The sequence below is a fragment of the Neodiprion fabricii genome, chromosome 4 (genome assembly GCF_021155785.1).
Source record: "Neodiprion fabricii isolate iyNeoFabr1 chromosome 4, iyNeoFabr1.1, whole genome shotgun sequence".
Lineage (NCBI taxonomy): Eukaryota > Metazoa > Arthropoda > Insecta > Hymenoptera > Diprionidae > Neodiprion > Neodiprion fabricii.
In genome coordinates this window covers 24,493,852-24,516,292 of record NC_060242.1, presented here as the reverse complement: position 1 = coordinate 24,516,292, position 22,441 = coordinate 24,493,852, and the positions used below count along the sequence as shown (strand labels likewise).

Sequence of the window (22,441 nt, the reverse complement as noted above, 5' to 3'; positions counted from 1 at the left end):
TGGAATCTTTTGTTGATATTATTGATGGTTTGTTTTCATAAACTGTTTTATATGACATAACCTACGTCGCGTTGACCATTATTTGAGCCATGATTTGAGCTTTGCCAGACTCCGAATGGCCCCGAAGGGTCTCGACTTTAGCCGAAAGACGTGCGGTACTGCGGAAAAATTAAAATATTTTGATCTCAACGCAGTGCGGTGCGGCATGACGGAGGTTGCCGCTGCCGGACTTGCGCCGGGCTCCTAATTGGTCACCGCAGCATTTGCCGGAGCTCAACGCATACATGGAGTCTTGGCTTAAGAAATAATCGATTTAAACGCAAATCAATTATTTTTGCCCATTCTTACAAAAAGTGATATTAGAGAGGAGATTGAACTCTTAATTCCAACTCGCAAAAAAATTAGATCCAATTCCGGTTACCGAGTTCGACTATGACTAATCCGAATGGTCCAACTATACACACTGAAATATACCCTACTGGAATTCAACGCACACAAGCCCATCTCGAGCGTGCCGCTTTGGCGTGACCTTGAACTATCCCTAATCTTAATCTACAGTATTTTATTCAGCACGCAGTGGATTATAAGGAAATAAAGTCACTACCTGAACCTTATTGGTCGCTGTATTAGCTTACACAATTGGGACTTACTCTAACGGAATATAGCCACAAAGGAAGTAGAAGGAAGTTTTAAAAGGCTGTTCAGCGACTAAAGATTCGTATAAGAACGGCATTGCTACCTTTAAAAACATATCCATGGCTGGCTGTCTTATTAGGCAATGTTCCGTCAATGCTGCATTTCGATATTTGTATTTAACGGCTCGGTACAATCACCTATGTACAGGCCATGCCGTTATCTGACAAATTTCCAAAAAACCAGTATTCAAACAAATATTTGTTCGTAAACATTTTGTTTCTAGTACATTAGAATCATTTAATTTGTGATTTTTAAATGATCTATCTATGAAATCTCGTAAAATGCCCAAATTTCGTAGAAAATAACCGAACGAATGTAACAAAAAGTATTCAGAATTTATAACAGGGTCTTCAACTAGCTACACTGGGTACGCATCGAGTACGTCATTCCTGGGACTTGGCATTTGCTATTGGTTGAAAACTGGGAAAATCATACTTAGTGCAGGCGGTTGAAAACGCTTGAGACTTTTCCTGAACTTGCCAGAGTCTTTAAAATGAAGAAAAGACATGCGGAGGTCGAACTCGAGGATCTCAAAATATCCGTAGAATTGGAGCAAGTAGACGTCGGAACAATGTCTGAGAGCAGTGTTATCACTGTTAAGTCTTCTGCGCAACAGTTGGCTCGCGACCTTCAACATTACTGAAACCTTATACAGAGTCCTTTATTCCTAGCTGAGCACCAGCGATATGTCAATGTGGAAATAGTTAGAGATTCGTGGCAGTTTAGATCGTTAGCGCATCCCAAGATTGGTTGGCGCAGCTATCACGTGGTTCGTACCAGATCCACACTGAACACACGTTGATCATTGTGTTCCCTAGCGTACGGAAATAGTTGCTGCGAGTTGGGGAGCGATTCATTGACCATCATTTGGAAACAAAAGCTGCTGATTGGCTGATTTTCAAATATTAACTAATCATGTGAGTTTCTCAGTTCTTTCGTCTTCGAAAGGTGGCAAATAAAATACACCCAATAACCGGCCGGCTAGGGAACTCAACGGTCGACGTGTGGCTCTGGTTCGAAACACGTAACAGCGCGCCAGCCAATCCTGAAACGCGCTTAGGATCTAAACTCCACGAATATATTCATTTCTACATTGGTATAGCACTGGTGTTCAGCAACGAATAAATAACCCTGTAAATTCTTTGATTATATAGAGACTGTAACGGCAGCCTTCAAAGACATTCAGAATTTTTTTAAATTCAATTTCAAAACAATGATAAATATTTTTCTTGCGAAAGTTCAAACTTGTACATAGAATTTTTTAACATCCTCGTTACAGCAGAGCGTTGAATAAATTATATTTCGTAGTTCGAATATCGTGAAATAGGTTTTTTTACCAAATCTATGCCACATACTTTTAGTGTGAATTCGAATTAGCCCGCGGTTCAACCATGCAGTGTGATGGTACTACGGCAACAATGAGAAGTTAGTTGTGAGGTTTAGACGTCGGTATGATGATTTGTGCCGCTTGGTGCTGCCACGCACCGCACAACAATACTCCAAGCATCCAACGGATGCTGTACGGTGGCGTCCTCTGATCCTGAGACTTCATATTTTCAAACTGGATAACCATTGATGACTCGCCACTCTGGTCTGTCAGGCAAACAGACGGAGGAACAGCTGATTAGCGTCTTCACGTGGGTAATCAGCTGTGAGAGCTACGATGGAAGATTTATCAGCAGAAGACCTGGCGATTCCGCCAATCAAATACGAATGTAAGAATATTAGTATAACGCTTTTTCATCTTCCTTTACGTCGTGTCAACAACCCGTAATTTCACAATTATTGTACGCTGGATCAGGCCGGCGAGCGTGAGCTCATATATACATGCACACGGTGTACATCAGCCGACCCGAACGCAAGATTTGGCGGGAAAACGAACGGGTTTCTAAAAACTTACCAGAAACCCATATTTTCACATAAAATTTTCATTCTCCGACCATTATTACGAAAAAATCAACCACAGAGATACTGTCGTTAAAAATTTGAATTATTATGGACGATTTTGTCTCGATCACGCAATTATTTTCGCCTATTACGCGAGATAAAAAACAAAAAGAAGGAAAAATTACCGCATTTCAGAAGCATGGCAATCACAATTATGAAACAATATTTTCCAATTTTTGTTACAGATTTGGACCACACGGCTGATGTGCAGTAAGTTGTTGAAAAATAAAAATTGATCACCACGCGTATGCATATCTATGTACAAAAATCCCGAGTAGGTATATTCTGTTCTGATAGTTCTCTGCCATTTATACGTTTGACTTTGTGTTAAAACGACATTGTGACAACACTACGTCATCGAAAAAAATAAAACTCGAAATAGAATGCGATCTATATACTCGTGTTATTCCGTATACCCAATTGGTCGTTTTGAGAAGATAAAAAAAAAAAAATTAAAATAAAAGTACGAATAACGGGATAAAATAATTTGCTGGGAATAACCAAACGAAACGATACGATCATCAAATTTTGCGACAACTTCTGGTAATTTTGTAGCACATAGACGTACATGATGCATAGATATGCGCGTAAAACCTGTAAAGAATACCCAGGAGGTTAGAGTATAGAAAGAATTTAATATTTTATAGATTGCATGCGTGGGGAGAGAGTTTGCAGGAGGCATTTGAACAATGCGCTATGGCCATGTTCGGTTACATGACGGATTTGGACCGAGTAGAAATGACGGAGGTGCACCACGTGGAAGCCGAGGGAGACGACCTCCACAGCCTGCTATTTCATTTCTTGGATGAACTGCTTTTTATGTTCAGTGCAGAGCGTTTCATCATTCCCAAAGTGTGTGCGTTTATTTTGTTTACCCGGAATTTAGTCGCTAACCGCCGTTCTTGGAACGTCCAAATATCTCGCTAACCTTCAAACGCACAATTGTTTTTCGAAACGGAAAAGACTCCACGCTTGTATATAAATGGACGGAAGAAATGATGCCGAGATTCGAAATCGATATTATTTTGCACGGTTTTTTGGTTAAAAATAAATATATCTATCCTAATATATACGTACACCAAAAGTATACCTAAACATGTGTACGCGGTGCAGTATTACCGGAAGGGAACAATGACACACTCTGTACACAGTCCATTCCGGCCGTTATTTGAGTATACTTGAAAATGTACAACATGTGTCTCCACTTTACGTTGCACATGACGCCTAGTAGTTACGTTGAGACTCGCCACGGTAGATAGTTTACATTCACAACTACCTACATTCGTCAAGATTGTAATCTGTCTCTTGGGTAACATGGACGTAGATACGTTTGTAAAAAAAAAAATATATATAATATTCAATCGGCAATTTTTTTCAAATATTCACCGCTGAAAGGAGCTAAGATTAGGAGATAAATTTAATAATAATAACAATAAGAACAAGAATTTTTTTCTCGTCGGCAGAAAGTCAAGATCACTGAAATGGATCAAGAGAACTTCAAGATCAAGGCAACGGCAATAGGAGAAGAATTCACGCTGGGAAAGCATCCTCAGGGTACAGAAGTAAAGGCTATCACCTACTCAGCAATGCAAATACTCGATCGGCCGGACGCCGAGAGACCAGAAGTATTCGTGATCATCGATATTTAATCCGCTGTAGTAACCCGAGCAAGTTTCCCGACGCCTCGCGTGGTTGAGCCATTCGGACCCTTGGCTTGGGAAACACTTTAATTTCGAGGGAGGGATAGTTACCTCTCCTCCTCAGGCCTTTTGTAGATCGTAGGGTTCGAATAAATACGTTACGAAAGAAACACCGGGCCCCCTTCTTAGCCTCGGAGCGCAGGGCCGTGTCAACGTACGCGTGGACCTCCGCCCTCTCACTTTTATTTCTCCTTCCCGCTTCTGTTTATTCCGATAGAAGACGTTCCGTCGATTCGTATAATTTTTTTACTAGATCCTCTTCATCGAAATTTTAAGGATCAAATAATGAGGTTTATTCATTTGTATTTATAATTAGACGTGGCGTTACTAAATCGATATGACCTAAGGAACAAATGTTAATACTATTTTCATCAAAAATATTCGTAAAAATCTGTTCGTGACATGAAATGACATAACTGTTTGTACTTTTTTGTGTACGAATACAATAATATATCTCACGTTTTATACTAAATGAACTTTAACCCAATTCTGAAATGGTAAATCCCAATGATTTGCCAAGTCCCTCGTGCTCTTGATAATAATTTTAAGTGATGTAACCGCTAGTAATTCATTATAACGTGCTGCGATTACAGTCACATTAAAGAGTCACATAGGCGCATCTGCTCTTAAAATACATTATTGGTGCAATAATGCAATCATGCAGTGCACGTGCATTCAAGATTAACTTAGTGCTTAGATGCGTATTCATTCGCCGGCTGTTATGTTTCAGTAGTGGAATGATCGAATGTACAAAGTCTCTAATATATGCGGAAATACGCCGTTAATTGGACGCGTGGCATTTGTTTCGAATGTACGTTGACTGGTAATTTCATGCTCTCTGTATGTATTGTGAATTTACCAACACGTACGCAAGTATCGCGCGGGAATTTAATCTGTATGTTAATTGGTCAATGAGCCAGCTATACTTGCACTAGCAACGTCACCGATTTGTACAAATATGCGAACCCGAGTCGCGGATTTAAAAGGAATATGTAAAGAACGCAACAACTAGGTCGTAGATGTACTTTATTTTCTTCGGAGCCCCATGAAGACGCTTAAAAATAGCACGATAGCGGACGGTCCTGACGTTACACCATCCCTACCCTCGGAAGAAGCAGTCGTATGCTGCTTGGTAGTTGGGCAAAGGGACTGAGTTCGAATGCGTCCCTCTGTGCGTCGTCTTAAGAGCCCTCAGAAACTGTAGTAGGATCGTTCCCACTGGTGGCTTGAAATTACATAATTTTGTAGAAGCGTTCGACTCTGTTTGTTTCTTGTCATTCATTTTTGTTCCGTTCGTTTTTTTTTTTTTTTCTACGTCTCGTTTTTTTCTTTTCTCTTGTTCTTTTTCCATCTCTCTCTTGCCCGTGCGTTGCATATCTCTATGGGGGGGAATCGATTGCCAACCTAACGTGACAACATATAAATAGCTTACCGGTTAACCCTTAAAAAGGGGGTGACCGGTCCAAATGGAAACGCCTTCGGAAGTGATAATTGCAGTGACGGTAAAATTGTTCGAGTTAGCCTTTCTCCAGAGTTTTTATTGACAATCAGGGACCCGATATCAAGGGAAATTGTCAAGGGGTGTTGGCAGCAAATATTGCGGGAAATACGAGTTGGTGTTTTGGCGCGCATTCGCTTTCTCCTCGGCCAGCAGATGGCCCTTGCCGACACACACACACGCGTCCGTCTAGTTTCCTAGCTTAGCCAGTTGCCAGCGCGACCCAGCTCACGAGCCGGCCTCGTGTGCGAATAAGAAGAATAATTATTTCCTTGCCATCCGGTGGAGTAAATATGATACTCGTAGGCTCGTATTAAAGCTCATTTTATCCCGCGGCTCCCAATATTTTTTTACTCGAGATCCAGCAACGCGTTGAAAAGTTACAGGGATAAATCAAGAGCCGTGTGCTTAGGAGAAAATGGATACCACTCGAATGCGGTAGAGACAGAGAGCCTGGCTGCGAGCCCGTACGACTTTAGATATCCTTCGAGCATTAAAGCGTATCGTTATTTTTCGATTTTCATTTATTAAACGTACGCCAAACACCACGTTGTATGAAAATGAATATTTCAAAAGGTCGTTAATACTGTCACGTTCGGAAGCGGAAAGAAGACGATTCCCCTCAAAATATATACACACGTCTCTGAATCCCAAGTAAGTAAAAATCTTCACACCGAGCACCTCGTCGCACGTATATCCCTTTTCGGAGCGTGGATTAACATTTGTCGTAGGCAGGTCGAGTCATCTTAAAACAATAGATAGCACAACGAGGTGACTAGCCGAAAGAAAACTAGTTATCAAACGTTCGGATTAAACCTAGAAATATGTTTGGATGGAACATGAGGGAGAGAGCAAAGAAAACAGAATAATATTCTACGGGCAGCCGCCCTTTAATACGTGTCGCCGGAAAGTCCTGTGATCATTACGGGTGAAATTTGAGGAATTCCATACATTTCACAGGCTCCTTAAACTTCCGAAATTCACGCCCTTCCCTTTGACCGTTAACCATCGTCTCAACGAAATAAAATCATTTCGCGAGGGTAACACCCAATTATATCGGGATGTAATGTGTTACAGTTATGCGTTATTATCATTAATTTTTTTTTTTTAACACTTCAAATTATTACATTCTTACGTACCGAAAACAGGGCAGCATAAAACCGGCTAAATCCACGCGCAATTTTCGTTTGGCAAAACAATTGCCAATCTCAGTTCATTCTTTATCTAGATACGTTGGGCATGGTACTTTTACTTGCAGTCCCTTGATCCTCGAATACATGTAATCTTACGATATCAGATATTTATTCGTCTTTCTCGTTAACACAGCGGCAGAAATTTTTACAATGCCTCGTGCTAGGAGACAAGTGGTCCTCGAAGACCCAGCTGGGTCTGTCACACCCGATATGGCCCACACCAAGCTAGGTAAGCACCTCGAGTACTTTGATCTATATTCCTGCACCTTCGTACTTCCTAGGCATTACTCACTTAAAGAACAGGACCCTGCTGTATTCCATACTCGGTACAAATTCATGCCGATAATAAATTGTAGCCAAAACTGAAGTTTGACCAAAATTTATAACAGCTGGAAGAGACTCTCAAGTTTCGAGGGTCCTGTGACTCTTTTTTTTTCCAATGGTATATATTTCAGTTTACTGAAACAATCTATGTTGAGAGGTTCAATATTTTATTTTTGTGAATCTCTGTTCGTTTTTAAACTATTAATCACTAAGTCAGGATTTGACTTTCAGTGATAAATTTTTTGTTCATATTCTATTCAAGGTTCAATGGTTACTTCAAAAATATCCCTGCTAGATGTTATTTGTAAGTTTTAAATTAAGTCCAGTTAATTTTCCTTGTGATACTCAGTGAAGTCAGAGCCACTTTTCATTGACGAGGGCTCCATAGACGAAGTACAAACTCAGAGGATAGCTGAGGAAACACCGAGTCCCCATCTACAGGATCATCAATACGGTCAGACACCTAGTTATCAAATATCGAGAAGACCTCCACAGCCACCTCCACGTGCAGAGGTAACGTGATAATCAAGATGCATTTCTATTCATCGTGTCTAAAATTATCTCCAACAACTTTGCTCTTCGTTCATGAATACCTGAATCTTACATCAAGTCTTTAATCGCCGATCAAGGATGACAAATCCTGAATAGTAATTATAACAACCTTCAGATTTTTCAAACCAGAGTAGTTCGTAAGATTTGAGTTAAAACCTGGACTGAAAATGTTATCGTTAGAATTTTTAAATGTTTTAATTCCACTGATTTAATATTTCACGTTACTCTTCTCAAATAGTTTTTGAGCAGAGTGGAACGTCCTCTGTCTAAACATTGATTATTTTCCTTAAAAATGGTTGCAATATGTTAATAATAATATATTGCCACGTCAGCAAAGTGTACTCCAACAGTCCGAAAACTTGTTGCAACTTTGAGGTTTCATTTCATCGCATCTAAATTTTAAGAATTCAGGAAAATGAGTAACATGTTTAAAATGTTGGGAAAATTTATCCTTATAATCTTGCCAAACTCACGTTGCGTCTTTTCTGATTCTGTCTCGTTTTACATTTGGATGTATTCTCACGCAAAGTGAGTTTATAATTTACTGTAGATAAAAGCCAGTCTGTGAAAACAACAAGATGTTTATTTTTGATGTTTGGTGAGTAAAAAACTCTGGAGTGTTCTTCTTCATGTAGGGAAACATTGGTATGGAAATTTTTCTATTTTCATGCAAGTATAAATCGCCCAAACCTGGTGTTGCTCGGGCACTAACTGCTGCTGCAGTTTTTAAATCGTTTCACACCATACACTAATGATTTCACATTCTATGTTTTTCCTGCTTTCAATACTCTTGCCGTATCTGCCATTTTGTCACATCTGCCATGCCAGGCTTTAAACAACTGAAAATATCAGCATTATTTATTTATATCACAACTTTGCAGTTACCCATGAATATTCAATTTGTATTGTTGTTATACTGATAATATTAATACAAAGACCAGTTTTTTGTGTCTCTCATTATTTAATTTTGAAAAACTCTTTTCACTGGTAACGTTATAATTGTCATTCAATCACGGGGTTGAACAATGGAGACTTTCAAAATTTCTTACTACTCTGTAATATTGAATAGAATTTTGTTCAATCAACAGTTATGTGACCCAATTATATTCTCCATGCTTTTCATATTCTTGCGGTAGCATCATGATTGAGAATTCACTTTGCCTGGGTTGGGTCACTCTTGGCAGCAGTGTAGCACTAAGCAAGCTAACTTTTGTCAACCTGAGTCAATCGTTAAAGAAGTTTAACATATTGCATGATAGTTGCTTTGGTTGGCCTTCCAGGAGCTAAAATATCAGAGTTCTACAGAGGAAGCAATATCGTTTATAACATAGCACAGCTATGCCATGGCTTCAATACTCGATGTGCAACGATTTTTTTAATCCTGTAATTAGAAGGACATGAGGTAAAATTTGTCCATGGACCCGAAGTAAAGGCCAATGACAGTTGCTAGACCAAGGATGTTACACACTTGGATAAACTGGGACAAGTCTCAAAATTTTATTTAATCTTCAGAATTCGCACAAAGTATTAATGAATTCATAAACTCTATCATTATTCTTTTTGCTTTGCAAATTGACTTCAGTAGAACTCACAATCAGATCGATATATATTGTTTTTTGATAAATACAAAACCAGCATAAAAAAATACTAGTTGTTTATTGTTTGTTTTCTCTTTTTTTTTTTTTATAATTATATTCTTTAGTCATTATTACATCATCATCGGGTATAAGTTCTGTTGGAGGATGGATATGTAATTTATGACTACTTTATAGTGATTAAATGTTGTGATAACTTGCAAATCACAAATCTGTGATCTAGACACTCGGAAAAATTTAGAGAATTTTTAACAAGGCACAACCGAATCATCTCTAATTGTAACAAAACCTTGAGAAACCTGCGATCATTGAATGTAGAAATTTTGCTGGGGATTAGTGAGGCTTGGGTACAATAAAAGAAGAAGTGTCCTAATTTCTAGGTTCAATTGATAGATTTTTTGCACCCTTCAACTCAAATTCATCCATTTTGGAGTAATAGCAGACAAAACTTACAATGAGTTACATTTTATGATTTATTATCTAGCGTTGATCACAAATTTTGTCCTAACTAAATAGCACAGGCATAATATCAGAATTGAATAATTGAAAAATGTTCATGGAAATAGAATGAACACAAATATTTGTTTTCATAGAAAATCCCAGTCGATTTACCATAATGATGGACCTGTTCTTGCACATCATATGTTCTTAAAAAATAGACTTAATGTTAGAAGTAAATTTGCATATATCTTAGGGGTTTATTCATAAAAAATCAGAGAAAGTCTGAAAAGTCGAGAAACTTTCTGCTTAAATATGGTAACATAACATAATTTGTGTTATAAGCCTAATTGTTGAGTTTAATTTTTTTAAACGCTGATAAGCCCCAAACTTTGTATGCGAGTAATGAGAAGAAAATTGTAACATCTTACTGAAACGATAAAGAAAATTATTCTTATTATATTCTCAGCATTTCCATGGCATATATTCAGTAACTCTGGAGCTGGCGAATGTTAAAATACAAAACAAGAAGTTAACGCTATTAGCATAATACTGAAGAAATTAGGTCATAATTTGCACTAAAATTAATTGTAAATTATACAATTTTTATAAAATGTAATATTTACCAGCTAAAATTGTAATGTGTAAATGTATGGTTACATGTGCTTACATTTACCTGTTTTAGTAACCGCTACTAAGTCTTGAAGTCTTATTACCAAAACTTCATACGAGATACTCACGTGAAAATAACTGAGTCATTATCTTGACAGATTTCAGTTCAGGCTGTAAAAAGAAGACTGAACTTGGAAGTCGGTTCCACAGGCACAAGTCAGTCTGGATTTAAGGCTCCACGAGGAAAGCGCAGACGATCTGGATCCAATTCTTTAACTGGACATACACCGACTAAAAGTGAGTGATTCTTTCTTTCCTAATTGATATTACTGTAAGGTGTAAACTTTACTTTCTTTTTGTCTGTTTTTTACATCTGAAAAATGTCATTATTTTCTATAGAAAATTAGCTACTTCGATTAGTTTTAATGAAAAAAAAAATGTGTGATTTACAAACATTAATTGGCGGAATTATTTAATTTAATTCAAATATGAAAACTTTCGTACGACAATGGTCTATTTTCTTGAAAAAATGGCTAGGAAATATACGTAAAATTCTGCGCGACATAGAAATAGGTTATATGACTACTTGTTTATTTCTAGTGCTATGATTCACATGTTCCAAATTTATGGTAATTGTTGTAAAATCTCATTGTTTTGAACATTGCAATTAACATAATTCAATTATTTATCTTTCACAGATAAGACTGTTGAACGGACAAGATATGATACGTCTTTAAGCTTGTTAACCAAAAAATTTATACATTTGGTCGAGAACAGTCGCGACGGCGTTGTGGACTTGAATGTGGCTTCTGAAAAATTGGAAGTTCAAAAGCGGCGCATATACGACATAACGAATGTACTTGAAGGAATTGGGATACTTGAGAAAAAGAGCAAAAACAACATACAATGGAAGTAAGTCTTAAACACGAAAAACTCAACCTTTCTCGAAAGTTTCGTAATTTTTAGTTAATTTAAAATCAGATACTTTCTTGCTATATTCACAACCTTAAATTTATATTATATTTCTCAAATTTTCAGGGGTGGTCAACTACCTGGCGAGCAGCTTGACGTTGTTGATTTAAGGAGAGAAGTAGCTGATTTGGAAGCTAAAGAAAACACATTAGACCGACTGATACATGGGGCTGAAAAGAATTTGCGCGAACTGTGTGCCGACAGGCACTATGCCTATGTAACTTACCACGACTTACGTTCAGTAACTGCTTACCGAGAACAAGCTATAATGGCAGTAAAGGCACCACCAGAGGCTACCCTCCATGTACCCCAGCCCATCAGTCCGTTCGGGGAACCAAGGGTGATTTTCTCATTACGCATGTTTAAATCTGAACGAAATGTGTTTCGCATTCGGGCTCCAAAAGTGTTTTACCGTGATTTCGTTTTCAATATTTTTATGGAATAGTAATGACGATGTATTTGTTGAAATGCTAATAGAACGGCTTTGAAAATTTCTCTGTTTCAGCTGCAAATGTATATGAGATCTTCACATGGTGAAATCGAAGTATTCTTGTGCCCGGATGACCCAGGATTGAAGGTGTCAAATAGTCCTAGAAGTCCAATGACGAATCCTCGACCAAAAATTGAAATGCCTCCTCTACCTCCTGAACTTCTCGTCAACGGGAGTGAAACCCAGATTGAATCTACACCCTCGACCACCAGTAGAACCAGCACAGTCACGAATCCTCCCTCTCCCACGCCTACCACTTCCACAGGCCTCAGAGATGCGCTCCTGTGCGAGTCGGATGATTTCGGGCCAATGGGTGGTGGCAGATTCCAACTGCAAACAGAAGACCAAAACGTCGCACCAGGTATGATATTTCATACCCCGCTTGCTCCGACACATTTCTGCCTTTGTTGCGCATAACTTCATATGCATACTTTTCGTATGTGTCACCCAATTGTGAAAGAAAAAATTCCAATTGGTAAATGATACTTCATCTGGTGCAGAGATTTATGAATAATCCGTTCTAAATTGAGGTGCCATTTTGACTAGTCTGCTGTTAGATATAAGGTTTTGCCTGAATATTCTAGAACGTCTAACATGTTCTTAGTGTTGCTTATTAGTTCATATTTCATTATTGTGTATTCCTTTTTTTGCCCACCAAAAAGATATTATTTTATTATACTTTTTTGTTTTCTTTTCATCAAAAGTTAACGAAGGTCTTACCATATAGCACAGTTTATTTGTCTATCAATCGTCAATAAGGTAATACTTTTTATTCAACTTATAGTTTCAAGGTCCAATATTATCTGAAAAGTTGCTGTAAACGTTCGTGTAGACGTTTACCTAACTGATAAAAGATCTTTGATGTTTTCATACCCTTTTTTTCTCACAATTTTCTCACAACGAGGACCTAAAAAAACAAATAACGCATTTGTTACATCAGATTGTGAGTGCCTTTATGTGCGCTTATTAACTAGCTTCAGTTATTTATACATTATCTCGTTCGATATTTAATTTCTTCTTGGCACTGCTAACGTCAACCATTCTCCATGCATTTATGGAGTTTCTTGAACTGATAAGCATGTGGTAATGAATGCTTGAACGGAATTTATATTCCGCATTGACTTTTACTCGTTTCTTTCACTCTACTTAGCACATTTTTCCAGAACTCTTGTCCATTCTGGATAAAATATACCTACGTTTTTTTTTACCTTAATTTCCTGCATGAGATTTTATTAACACATTATTCTATTTTTTCTGCCACTATTGTATGATTTATTTTCTATTTCTTAATAAACACTGTTGTTAAACATTCGTTGGGTGTATTTGTATTATTTGAGACGTAAGCAGGATGTGTACCATTGCTGTTTATTGGTACCAAAAGCTAAGGTCTTGTTCCGAAAGTAATTTACACTGGCCCTTTCAATTTTAAACCTACTTGAATAGTATCAAGAACAAGGCTGCAACATTTGCTCATAGTGATGCAGTAAATTTTTTGTGTGGCGAACATAACTGACCTTATGTACTTATGCATCACTAATGCTCGTGTTTCTGCACAAAAGATACATGTTTAGGAATGTTTTAATATTGTAGCTCACTTTGTTTTAAAGCTTGTAAAGATACCTCTTCGTATTTGTAAGTGAAATAACAGGTAAGAAGACAGGCCTCCGAAGACTGCTTACTTAAATGCAGTAAAACCCTACAGGCTTTGTAGATATTTGAATATCGAGCAATGCACAGTCTGACAATTTGAAATGCAAAAACAAGATAGCTGACATGAAAGACAAATCGATGTACGGAAAATGACTCGTGAAAATAGAATGCAGAAATAAGAAGAAACTTTGAAATTATTTTAGTATTATCGTTATTTTTCACTGGGCTGACCATGTTGAACTGACAGCTAATGATTAGCCGCTCCCTGTTGGAGCTCTGGCTGTGACTTGTGTGTTATTTGAAAAAGAGTCACATCACAGGCTGAGTTCTAGTTAGGTAACGGTTTTGAGCAGCAAATTGTGTGATATGATAAGGTATGTTTTAGAAATATTCTTGCACTTTATTGATTATCTTCGAAAAATCTATCCAGACAGGTTTTACCATCGTTTTCATTTACTCAGATCTTATTTTGAAATTTTTAGTAATATATTCCGTCTCGTAAATCTAAATTAGCAATTTGCTGAGTACTTTAGTAATTTGAAATCATTTATGGCTATATTAAATTACATTATATATATATTTAGTAATGAACAGGGTATGAAAGCACTTGTTACCTAATTTAAATAAGACTAAAACTGCATGGGTGGTTTTATGTGCTACATCAAAAAAATGAGTTTTAAGTCAATTTCTTCAAGATGGCTGTATGATAATAACTGTGCAATTGTGACCATTGATTTTTGTGCCTTACAATTAGCAATGTTATTAAAACATAATATTACGTGCATGAAAAATTTGGTGACTACATGAACCCCTCGCATTCTGCTTGGAAACTATCTCTTGACGCATGATAGCAATCGAGATTATTTGTGTACAATCGTGGCTATCAACATAAAACTGCTTTAATGCTAACTTCTTAGTTAAGGTGAAAATGTGGTTTTAAGAATAATCAACTACTCCTATATGTGCGCTAGTATTCTAATTTGGGACTACAAAGTTATGGTTAAGAAATATTTTTTCAGTCCTAATATTTTACTCAAAAGACTAGTGCAAAGAAGTTTTTCATCGGTTCACTGTATATTTTGAAATTTTCCGATTGTCTGTTTCAGATGTGAACATTCTAGACTTCGACGAACCGCTGCTTCCGTTGGAACCACCTCTCTCGGAGAACGATTACTCGTTCTCGTTAGATACAGGAGAGGGCTTGGCGGATCTCTTCGATTTCCAGTTCTAGGAACACCATTATTATTACAGTTTTTTATTCTGGGTTCGTCTCCGAGTCAAACTTAGGAATTACAAATATAACTCTGTACCTGAAAACCCTGGGGTTCTAACTCCACGTTTGGTCAATCATGAGTTATCTCTACCTCGAAAATCAGCATTAAAACTTTATACCTAGAAATTAAAATTACCATCTCAGGTTTTATACAGATCATAGATCGTACACATTTTGGTAAAATGCATGTTAGGTACCCATCGTAGAAGAATCCTATTTGTAATAAACATTGCATGGAAAAATTCTGATCCAAGCTAGTTATACAGTACCGATGAAAACGAACGAAAAAGAAAATCAGAACGTATCAAATAATGGTAGAATTACAACAATTCAAGTAGAGACACTAATTTGCAATTGGCTTACTTTAGTGTGAGAATTTATCTGAAGAGTGGAATTAGACCTCTATGGCTCTCCGTTACAGAAAGAAAAGTGCAGTAGGAGGAATGCGAAAAAATATATTCATATATGCATAATATATGCATAATACACATGTATGAAAAAGCGGAATTAGGGTTTTGTAACAAACGATATAAAAAAAAATTTAATGAAAATATAAGACCCGCGGTTATTTAAATTTCCCGAGTTGTCTATTCAGAAAATCTTTCTCCTATCGTACGGTTAGTTAACCTGAAATTTTTTTTGTACAGAATATTAAAACAACGTTCCATTTAAGAAATGAAAGCACGTTGCATTTTATATTTTATTATGTTACTGCATATTATTAAATTTTTGAATTTTTTTTTTCAATTGTGTAGAGTCTGTAATTGTTTTGTACGTACTTTATTTTCAATGCTTTCTTGTTGAGAACGCAAAATGTTTATCATATTAATTATCTCTCTACGCGTTTATTGTGTATACATTGTATTATAGTACGTTCATAGATTGGATGTCAGAGTTTTTATCCTCGTGCATGCTCGTTGTTGAGCAGCTAATAAAGTTGTTCAAAGGGAAAATTATATTTAAACGTACCTATCTTAATTTTTTTTTTTTTTTTTCTTATTCAAATTTTGATTACTTGTAATGAATTTACCTCCCGCTGTATATTAAAAGAAAAAAAAGGGAGTAGATATGACGTCGATTTACATACTACAAAAATTGATATCCTTACTGTAAATGTATTACTACCTACAGATTACCTGTTAACCATTAGGTAACTCTAAATCTGTAATGGATGGAGACGGACTCGTGCATCGTACAAGAAATCCCCTAGGTTATTATCACATGTAAACGCATATTTAATATTATTATTATTATTATTATTAATATTATTATATCTAAGATATTACCAGGATATTGTACTATTCTGGACCCAAATAAGAAGCTTGTAAAGTAGATGTTTCTGTATCGGTATGCTGAGTGCAATGTGGCAAAATGATGAAACAAATCTTGATTACTATGTTTATGGAAAAGCTCACAAATACAAGTAAGAAGTGAATGACTAACCGTCATGTTCCTCAATTAACGTATTACCTAAAACACATCTGTGCACATGAAGCAGAACCAATATCGAGAAAAAATTAGGGATGATTTACGCGAGATATTGACTGGAAAATTATACATTGTCGTAAGCTCAAATTTAATACGCAATGGGTTGAATCACGAACGGAAATAGTACATTTTTCATTTGCATTTCACTTCGAAGCTCCTTTCGTCCCTCAGCTGCTTTTTAAAAAGAAAAGAAGTAAGTTTCTTTAATCAGTAAATTATCGAAATTCTATTTACAACTTGTTTACAAAAACATGTTTCACAAAGTGTATAGAGAAACATCATTTTTAGAAGCTTCTTACGGATGTACCCTAACGTAGAAACTTAGCGTATGTCCAAAGCCATAGTGCCTACACAACAATTATCAGACATTTCTCAGATTGTAAATACTTAACATACTTATATACCAAGATCGCTACAACAAAATGAGAGACAGAGAACCATAGCCGACTTCTTCATTGTGGTTATAATAAGATGTGTTAATATATATATATATATATACAATATATGTGTGTATATATATATATATACACACACACATACATACATATATATGTATCAATTAGTTATTTTTAATCATTACAATAATTATTGAATTGAAAAAAATGTTAGTTTATATAGTTACTTATTATATTGCACTGTAATCAAATGCTATGGAGGGTAATACAGGACATTTTTGATGAGTCCGGTGCTAATATAGGAAACAAAAGTGGAGCAATGCCTCTCAAACGTTGGTGAGTGATACCATTTGCTCCGAAGGTGGTTAGAATTCAATTATTTCGCATCATATGGAGCTGAGCCATTGGGTAGCGATGGTCATTGTCTCTCCATATCCGTCAAAGTGTCAAGTATCACGCTATACTGCTACTTGCTGCTGTAACTCCAGCGCTATGGAAAGAATTATTATAGTTAAATTTTTTCCATATTCAGTAAGAGCATGCTTTTTTTATAAGTACTAAAAAGCAACAGGTATTCTCAGACCTGGCCCTTGAATGACCGAGATGTTATCTACATCGATGAAATTAATTTCGAGAACTATAAAGCAACCAACATCGATCACACATTAAAACTGCAAACTAGTTTACAGTGTCGTGTTGCATCGATTTTCTGATTTAAGTCGTTAACAATCTGCAATATTGATTTCTTTCCTTCAGTGATATTTTGTAATGATATATATTTATATTATGCAGTCTGTTGAATAATTTTACCTAAGTATACATCGCGAAAAGGCTAGTTGAGTATGCCCGAAGACTGATAGGATTATCACTTTTTACAGTCAGACTTTCAGTACGCTTGACGATATGGGAGAACTAATTTGCAATTCTGCATACTTTCATTTTCACCTGAAACCCAGCTACGAGGAAACGTCTAATTCACAATTGACGTTTTTTCATATACATCCATACCATTTATGGGTTGCCTGACATATCTATCATAAAAAAATACAATAAACAAAACGTTATCAATTGAAATGCACTGAATTATGTGGCTCAGCAAAATCAAATCTGCAAACGAAAAAAGTTATTCGTAGATTTTGAATAGTCGGAACCTCATCGAAATTTTTCAAAATAATGTTCTTTTAATAATGCCTATGTTTCATTTACGATTCGTCAAGAAAACTACATATTTTTAAACGATATTTTCAAAGGTCAAGTCGGTAAAATTTTCATGTCAAATTATAAGTTCAAATATCGGACATACCTGTAGATGCTTAGTTGATTAATTTTCAATTGAACATTTTGTTATTATTGAGTGTGAATTGCTAATGATACAAAGTGAAGAATAAGATAATGTAATAGGTGAAGGTAACGATTTTTGATTGACGATTCTTGCAGATGAACTTGATGTCAGCTGCCTAAATCATTTAACAGACTGCTTGAGGTTGGTTTGGAAAATAACCATAATACCAATACATCAAATTATTCCGATTGGCTGATGAGCCAAACGTTGGATCACCTTGGCTAAACCCTGCTGAACACCAGTACAGAAAGTTATGAAATATACCCTTGTGTAACGTGATGCAAAGAACGGAATGGATTATTTATTACTTCCCAATGTCTTCATCCTCGCCCATCACACAATCAGTTTCTCATTGTGAATACGCACAGGTAAATTGAAAGAAAACCTCAATTTTGAATATCATTAGACTAAAGCCCTGTAGTTTGCAAGGCTTGTTGCAAAGTCGCACTCCCCTCATTGTAGTGTTTCGACAACAGAAGTCAACAAACGGTAATATTAATTATACCTAAAATTAAGTAATCTCTGTGAAAGGAATTAGGAATGAAAGTGTGTCTGAATAAAAAATCTAAAAATTCGGTGTCTAGATTGTTAAGCAAGGCTATTACAAACCATCATTTCTTGACGTGCAATTTTTATAAACTTGTTACTGCTGTCACGCTTGTGGCAAGGTATCAGAAAATAGAGAAATGTGGATATGGGTGCCAGAATTCTTATTCCATGATACTTCTGGTTCTAATTTTTACTGTCGGGAAAATGAAATTGTCTGTTGTTGTTAATTTACTGGAATAAAACGCCATTTTTAATCCATCGTTCGGTTGACAAACTGGTTTACTGTGACGGATTTTGAAACTGAAAAAATTGTTTGATTTCAGATACAATGCTCAGCGTTCACCTTGATCAAGTCTGTAAACCAGGTTGAAAGATGTGAATTGTTGTTTTTTTTTTTCTTTCCTGAACCGGTTTTGTACTCGAATGTAGCATACCGTGCAGGCTTTCGCACGAAGCCTGGTAAGTAAGAAATATCCAAGATTTCAACAGAGCGTAATGATGAATAATATTTCGTCTCGTTACCTAATGGTTTGTTTCGAAAAAAATTCAAACATCAATTTGATCGAGCAAAGAGTCTGTGTCGATTCGCGCGCAGTATTTGGATTGGACCCCGAAGTGCATTGCGACATGGCTGCGCGTGCGCAGTGGTAAAAAACAAAAATGTCGGCAGTTGGCAGCCGCCGTTTCTAGCCGAGAAGAGACCGACAGAAGATCTGGCTAAAATCGCCGTGCATCCTCGCACGCGAATGCCGTATCACGCGTGCCGAAACCTTCGGCGTTATTGTAAATACTTGTGAATAGTGTATCTAGTTTTAGTTTTACGATAAAGTCAGGGTGAATCGATAAAAGAAACCGTGGAAAATCTTGCTTGTGAGTTGCGGATTTCCGCGTATAGCGTCTATCCAACGAATCCCGGAACTGTTTTATCCGATCCCGCGATAATTATACCCAGATAATAATCCACAACCGTGTTTGTTCTACCCTGAAGACCTCGAGGGATGCTATAAATAGTGAATATAGTTTGTAAGAGTCAAACTCTCAAAAATCTCTTTGTGTTTTCGTGTTGTCAAAAATTCGTCCGGGCTGCCATTGCTGGTTGGTTGCCTGCTGCCGCTGTACCCCTCCGTGCTTAGAAATGTCATGCCAGCCGCGAAAATAATGCTTTTAAATTAAGTCATCGTTATCGCGGCCCATCTATACTCTATTTCGGTGTTGATAAGTGTGATTATTCAACGTGTAAAGTGTTTGACAAGACTATGAAGTGGCTACCCGGAGGCGGGGGCGAACCGGCACCCCCCATGCAGCTGCATCACCCCTCTGCCAACGGCCACATACCCACCGTTCGTACACACACACATTATAAATAATTATTAATTAAGATCCCCATAATTTTCCAAACACTTGTGCGTCGCCGTTTCGCTACCTTTTCCCATCGCTCCTTCTTTTTCTCCGTCCAACTCTTCTTAAATCGTAATTCCTGAATGTCAATAACCCGGTAAATTTTTCATTTTTCTTCTTTCGCGTCTGTTTATATAGTTGTAAATAATATTTTGTACGCTTCAACAGTATCGATATGATATTACAGAAAATATTCCTAAGATGGCATTATTTTTAATATCTATTTCGTTTTTATACTGGCCATTTATTTTTTCGTTTTTATTGTCCAGGAGGCAGAACAATGCGCTCAAATTATGGCAGGTGGCGATGGGGTTCGTATACAATCTGGACAAATCGCCCAAATGGGTATCGGCAGAACTCAAGATGATGCGACCGTTGGTTACGTTTTCCAGAGACCAACAGAACAGGACTTCATTCCTCAGACTTCGAGCTATCAAACTAAGCAGCCAGCCAGGGCCTGGGCCCTTGCCGACGATGCCATTATCGATAATGTGAGAAATGAAACAAAAGTCTCTAAAAATTGTTCACAATAAAATGAATAATTTGCAATTTTTGTTGATGTGATTTTATTATTCAATTGAAGAAAAAAATATGATCGAGATGTGAATGAACTATTTCTATAATGTTCAGATTACATTTTTGAAATTTTTTCAGAACCATGACAAGTGGAAGTATCCAATGACTAAACTAGGCATACCTCAACAAAGCCAACCTCAGCAGCTTGGCTTGCAAACCATGAACAATGTTCATCTACCCTACGAGTTGCACACCATGCAACTGAAGGTTAACATTGTTTACAGTATATACATGATATAATATTATTAATACCATCGTGCAATTCTATTTTTATCGCCAACAGTAACAGTAGCATTCGTCACGATTCATTATGTTTTTCAGCTATTTATAATTACAGTTTGAATTTTTATTGGGTTGAAACGTATGAAACCAGGAAGAATGAGACTGCCCTTTGACAGACAGTATAATATTGAAGATTCCATGATTTAAACCACATCATAAACATGCCTTGAAAAACTTGATTAAAAAGTACAGAAAGTTTCAAAACGTACGTCAGACGTTTTTACTTGAACAGCCACAGACATAGATTCCTAGCAAAGCCTTTTACGTATCTACGTATGAAACAAAATTCATTACCGAAAAACAAGTAACTACTTTGAATCTGAACTTTTGGTTTCATACCCAACTGCTTCTTGAATTATCTTTTAAAATTCAAGTTTTTGATTTATCTTTTGCTGTGCAAGTAACTTTTTGATTTGAAGACTACATGCTATATTTTTTATTTTCGATGTTAAATTAAGACCCAGTACTTTGTTGCACAAATTATATTTCAATATTTTGAACATTTTTAATGGCTTGTCAATTTTGCGTGTATTTTAATAACATGTTTCTCCCTTTTGTCCTCAAGCACGTTAAAGAGAGTTCTGTAATAGTGCAAAACAGTATGTTTTACCATAAAACAGAATTCAACATCGATTTACGCATATTCGTAATGTCGCCTGTATAAGTTAGTTAGTGCTGAATCAATTCGAAGGCACACTTGATGTAACTCCCAAAATGTCGACAACATGTACTCTGTAGACGTAAATAATATTTAATAAGTAGTTTCTAAATAAACCTCTGAACAAGTCAATTCTTTTTTCTGCACAGCAAAGTTTCCATTGGTTAGCAGTTTGCTACTCGACTAACAAATATTCCAAAATATAATTAATGAGTATTCATTTTTCGGGAATACGTTTACCTTTTAGACGAAGTACGATTTCCAGAATGGACCTCGTTTTAAATTTATATGTACTTGAAAAATTCTTTTGGCCTATATTTCCTGCAAAAAACCTTTTGCCGTGTTTAATCAACGCTCTAGTTGAAGATCATAGTATTGAATAAATAGCGATATCATTAGCAATTAGAATAGCAGAAAACAGTAATTGTTGAATACTATCTCTTTCTTTTTACTGAACTATATTCTTTTCTGTTCCTCAAACCCCTTGCACACTCACAATTTATTTTCTCATTAGTGTATCAAAGCCTCAAGTACGTTTTATTTAGATACATTTCTTATTATTTTGCCAGCTTGTTTCTAACTTATACCTGTATCGAATCATGTGCTTGAAGTTCCAATCGACTTGATCGAAAATTCAATTTAGCGCGAATACTATTTTGCTAATAAATTTTTGATGAATGAATAAAATCCTGGTATCCGTGTATGAAATAGTTAAATTAGCACAAAATTCTGCATCGATCTAATTGTTTATTCCTCAACTCTTTTTGATGAAGTGTAATCAATCAAAACTTTAGGCACGTGTCGAATAAATGT

General features: G+C 36.4%; 3 protein-coding genes and 1 long non-coding RNA gene across 9 annotated transcripts in view; 3 read left to right on the top strand and 1 right to left on the bottom strand.

Moving 5' to 3' along the window:
* The first annotated feature begins 2,256 nt into the window (after positions 1-2,256).
* LOC124180038 (protein archease-like) lies at positions 2,257-4,810 on the top strand. Of its 2 annotated transcripts, XM_046565022.1 has the most exons (4): positions 2,360-2,411; positions 2,829-2,853; positions 3,291-3,495; positions 4,107-4,810. In XM_046565022.1, the coding sequence occupies exons 1-4, from the start codon at positions 2,360-2,362 to the stop codon at positions 4,290-4,292; spliced, it is 468 nt and encodes a 155-aa protein (XP_046420978.1). In that variant the 3' UTR covers positions 4,293-4,810. The 2 variants fall into 2 exon arrangements, with proteins under 2 accessions (XP_046420977.1, XP_046420978.1); XM_046565021.1 differs by lacking the exon at positions 2,829-2,853 and having other exon boundaries at positions 2,257-2,411.
* A 1,215-nt stretch (positions 4,811-6,025) lies between these two features.
* On the top strand, positions 6,026-18,450 carry LOC124181624 (transcription factor E2F2-like). Its single transcript, XM_046568351.1, has 8 exons — positions 6,026-6,495; positions 7,168-7,263; positions 7,708-7,871; positions 10,714-10,852; positions 11,254-11,467; positions 11,594-11,867; positions 12,033-12,378; positions 14,774-18,450. The coding sequence occupies exons 2-8, from the start codon at positions 7,185-7,187 to the stop codon at positions 14,896-14,898; spliced, it is 1,341 nt and encodes a 446-aa protein (XP_046424307.1). The 5' UTR covers positions 6,026-6,495; positions 7,168-7,184; the 3' UTR covers positions 14,899-18,450.
* Positions 16,570-19,004, bottom strand: LOC124181625. Its single transcript, XR_006870516.1, has 3 exons — positions 18,775-19,004; positions 17,634-18,670; positions 16,570-17,313 (listed from the first exon to the last, which is right to left on the bottom strand). It is a non-coding gene; the product is annotated as an uncharacterized LOC124181625 (long non-coding RNA).
* The window catches only part of LOC124181623 (maternal protein pumilio), a 106,535-nt gene continuing 102,537 nt past the window's right edge, over positions 18,444-22,441 (top strand). For 2 of the 5 annotated variants that reach the window (XM_046568344.1, XM_046568343.1), the window contains exons 1-3: positions 19,151-20,054; positions 20,382-20,603; positions 20,767-20,895. In XM_046568344.1, the coding sequence (XP_046424300.1) occupies positions 19,971-20,054; positions 20,382-20,603; positions 20,767-20,895 (435 nt within the window). In that variant the 5' untranslated portion in view covers positions 19,151-19,970. Of the gene's footprint in view, positions 18,534-19,150; positions 20,055-20,381; positions 20,604-20,766; positions 20,896-22,441 lie in introns of those variants that run through there. The other 3 variants (XM_046568346.1, XM_046568345.1, XM_046568347.1) reach the window with 3 other exon arrangements.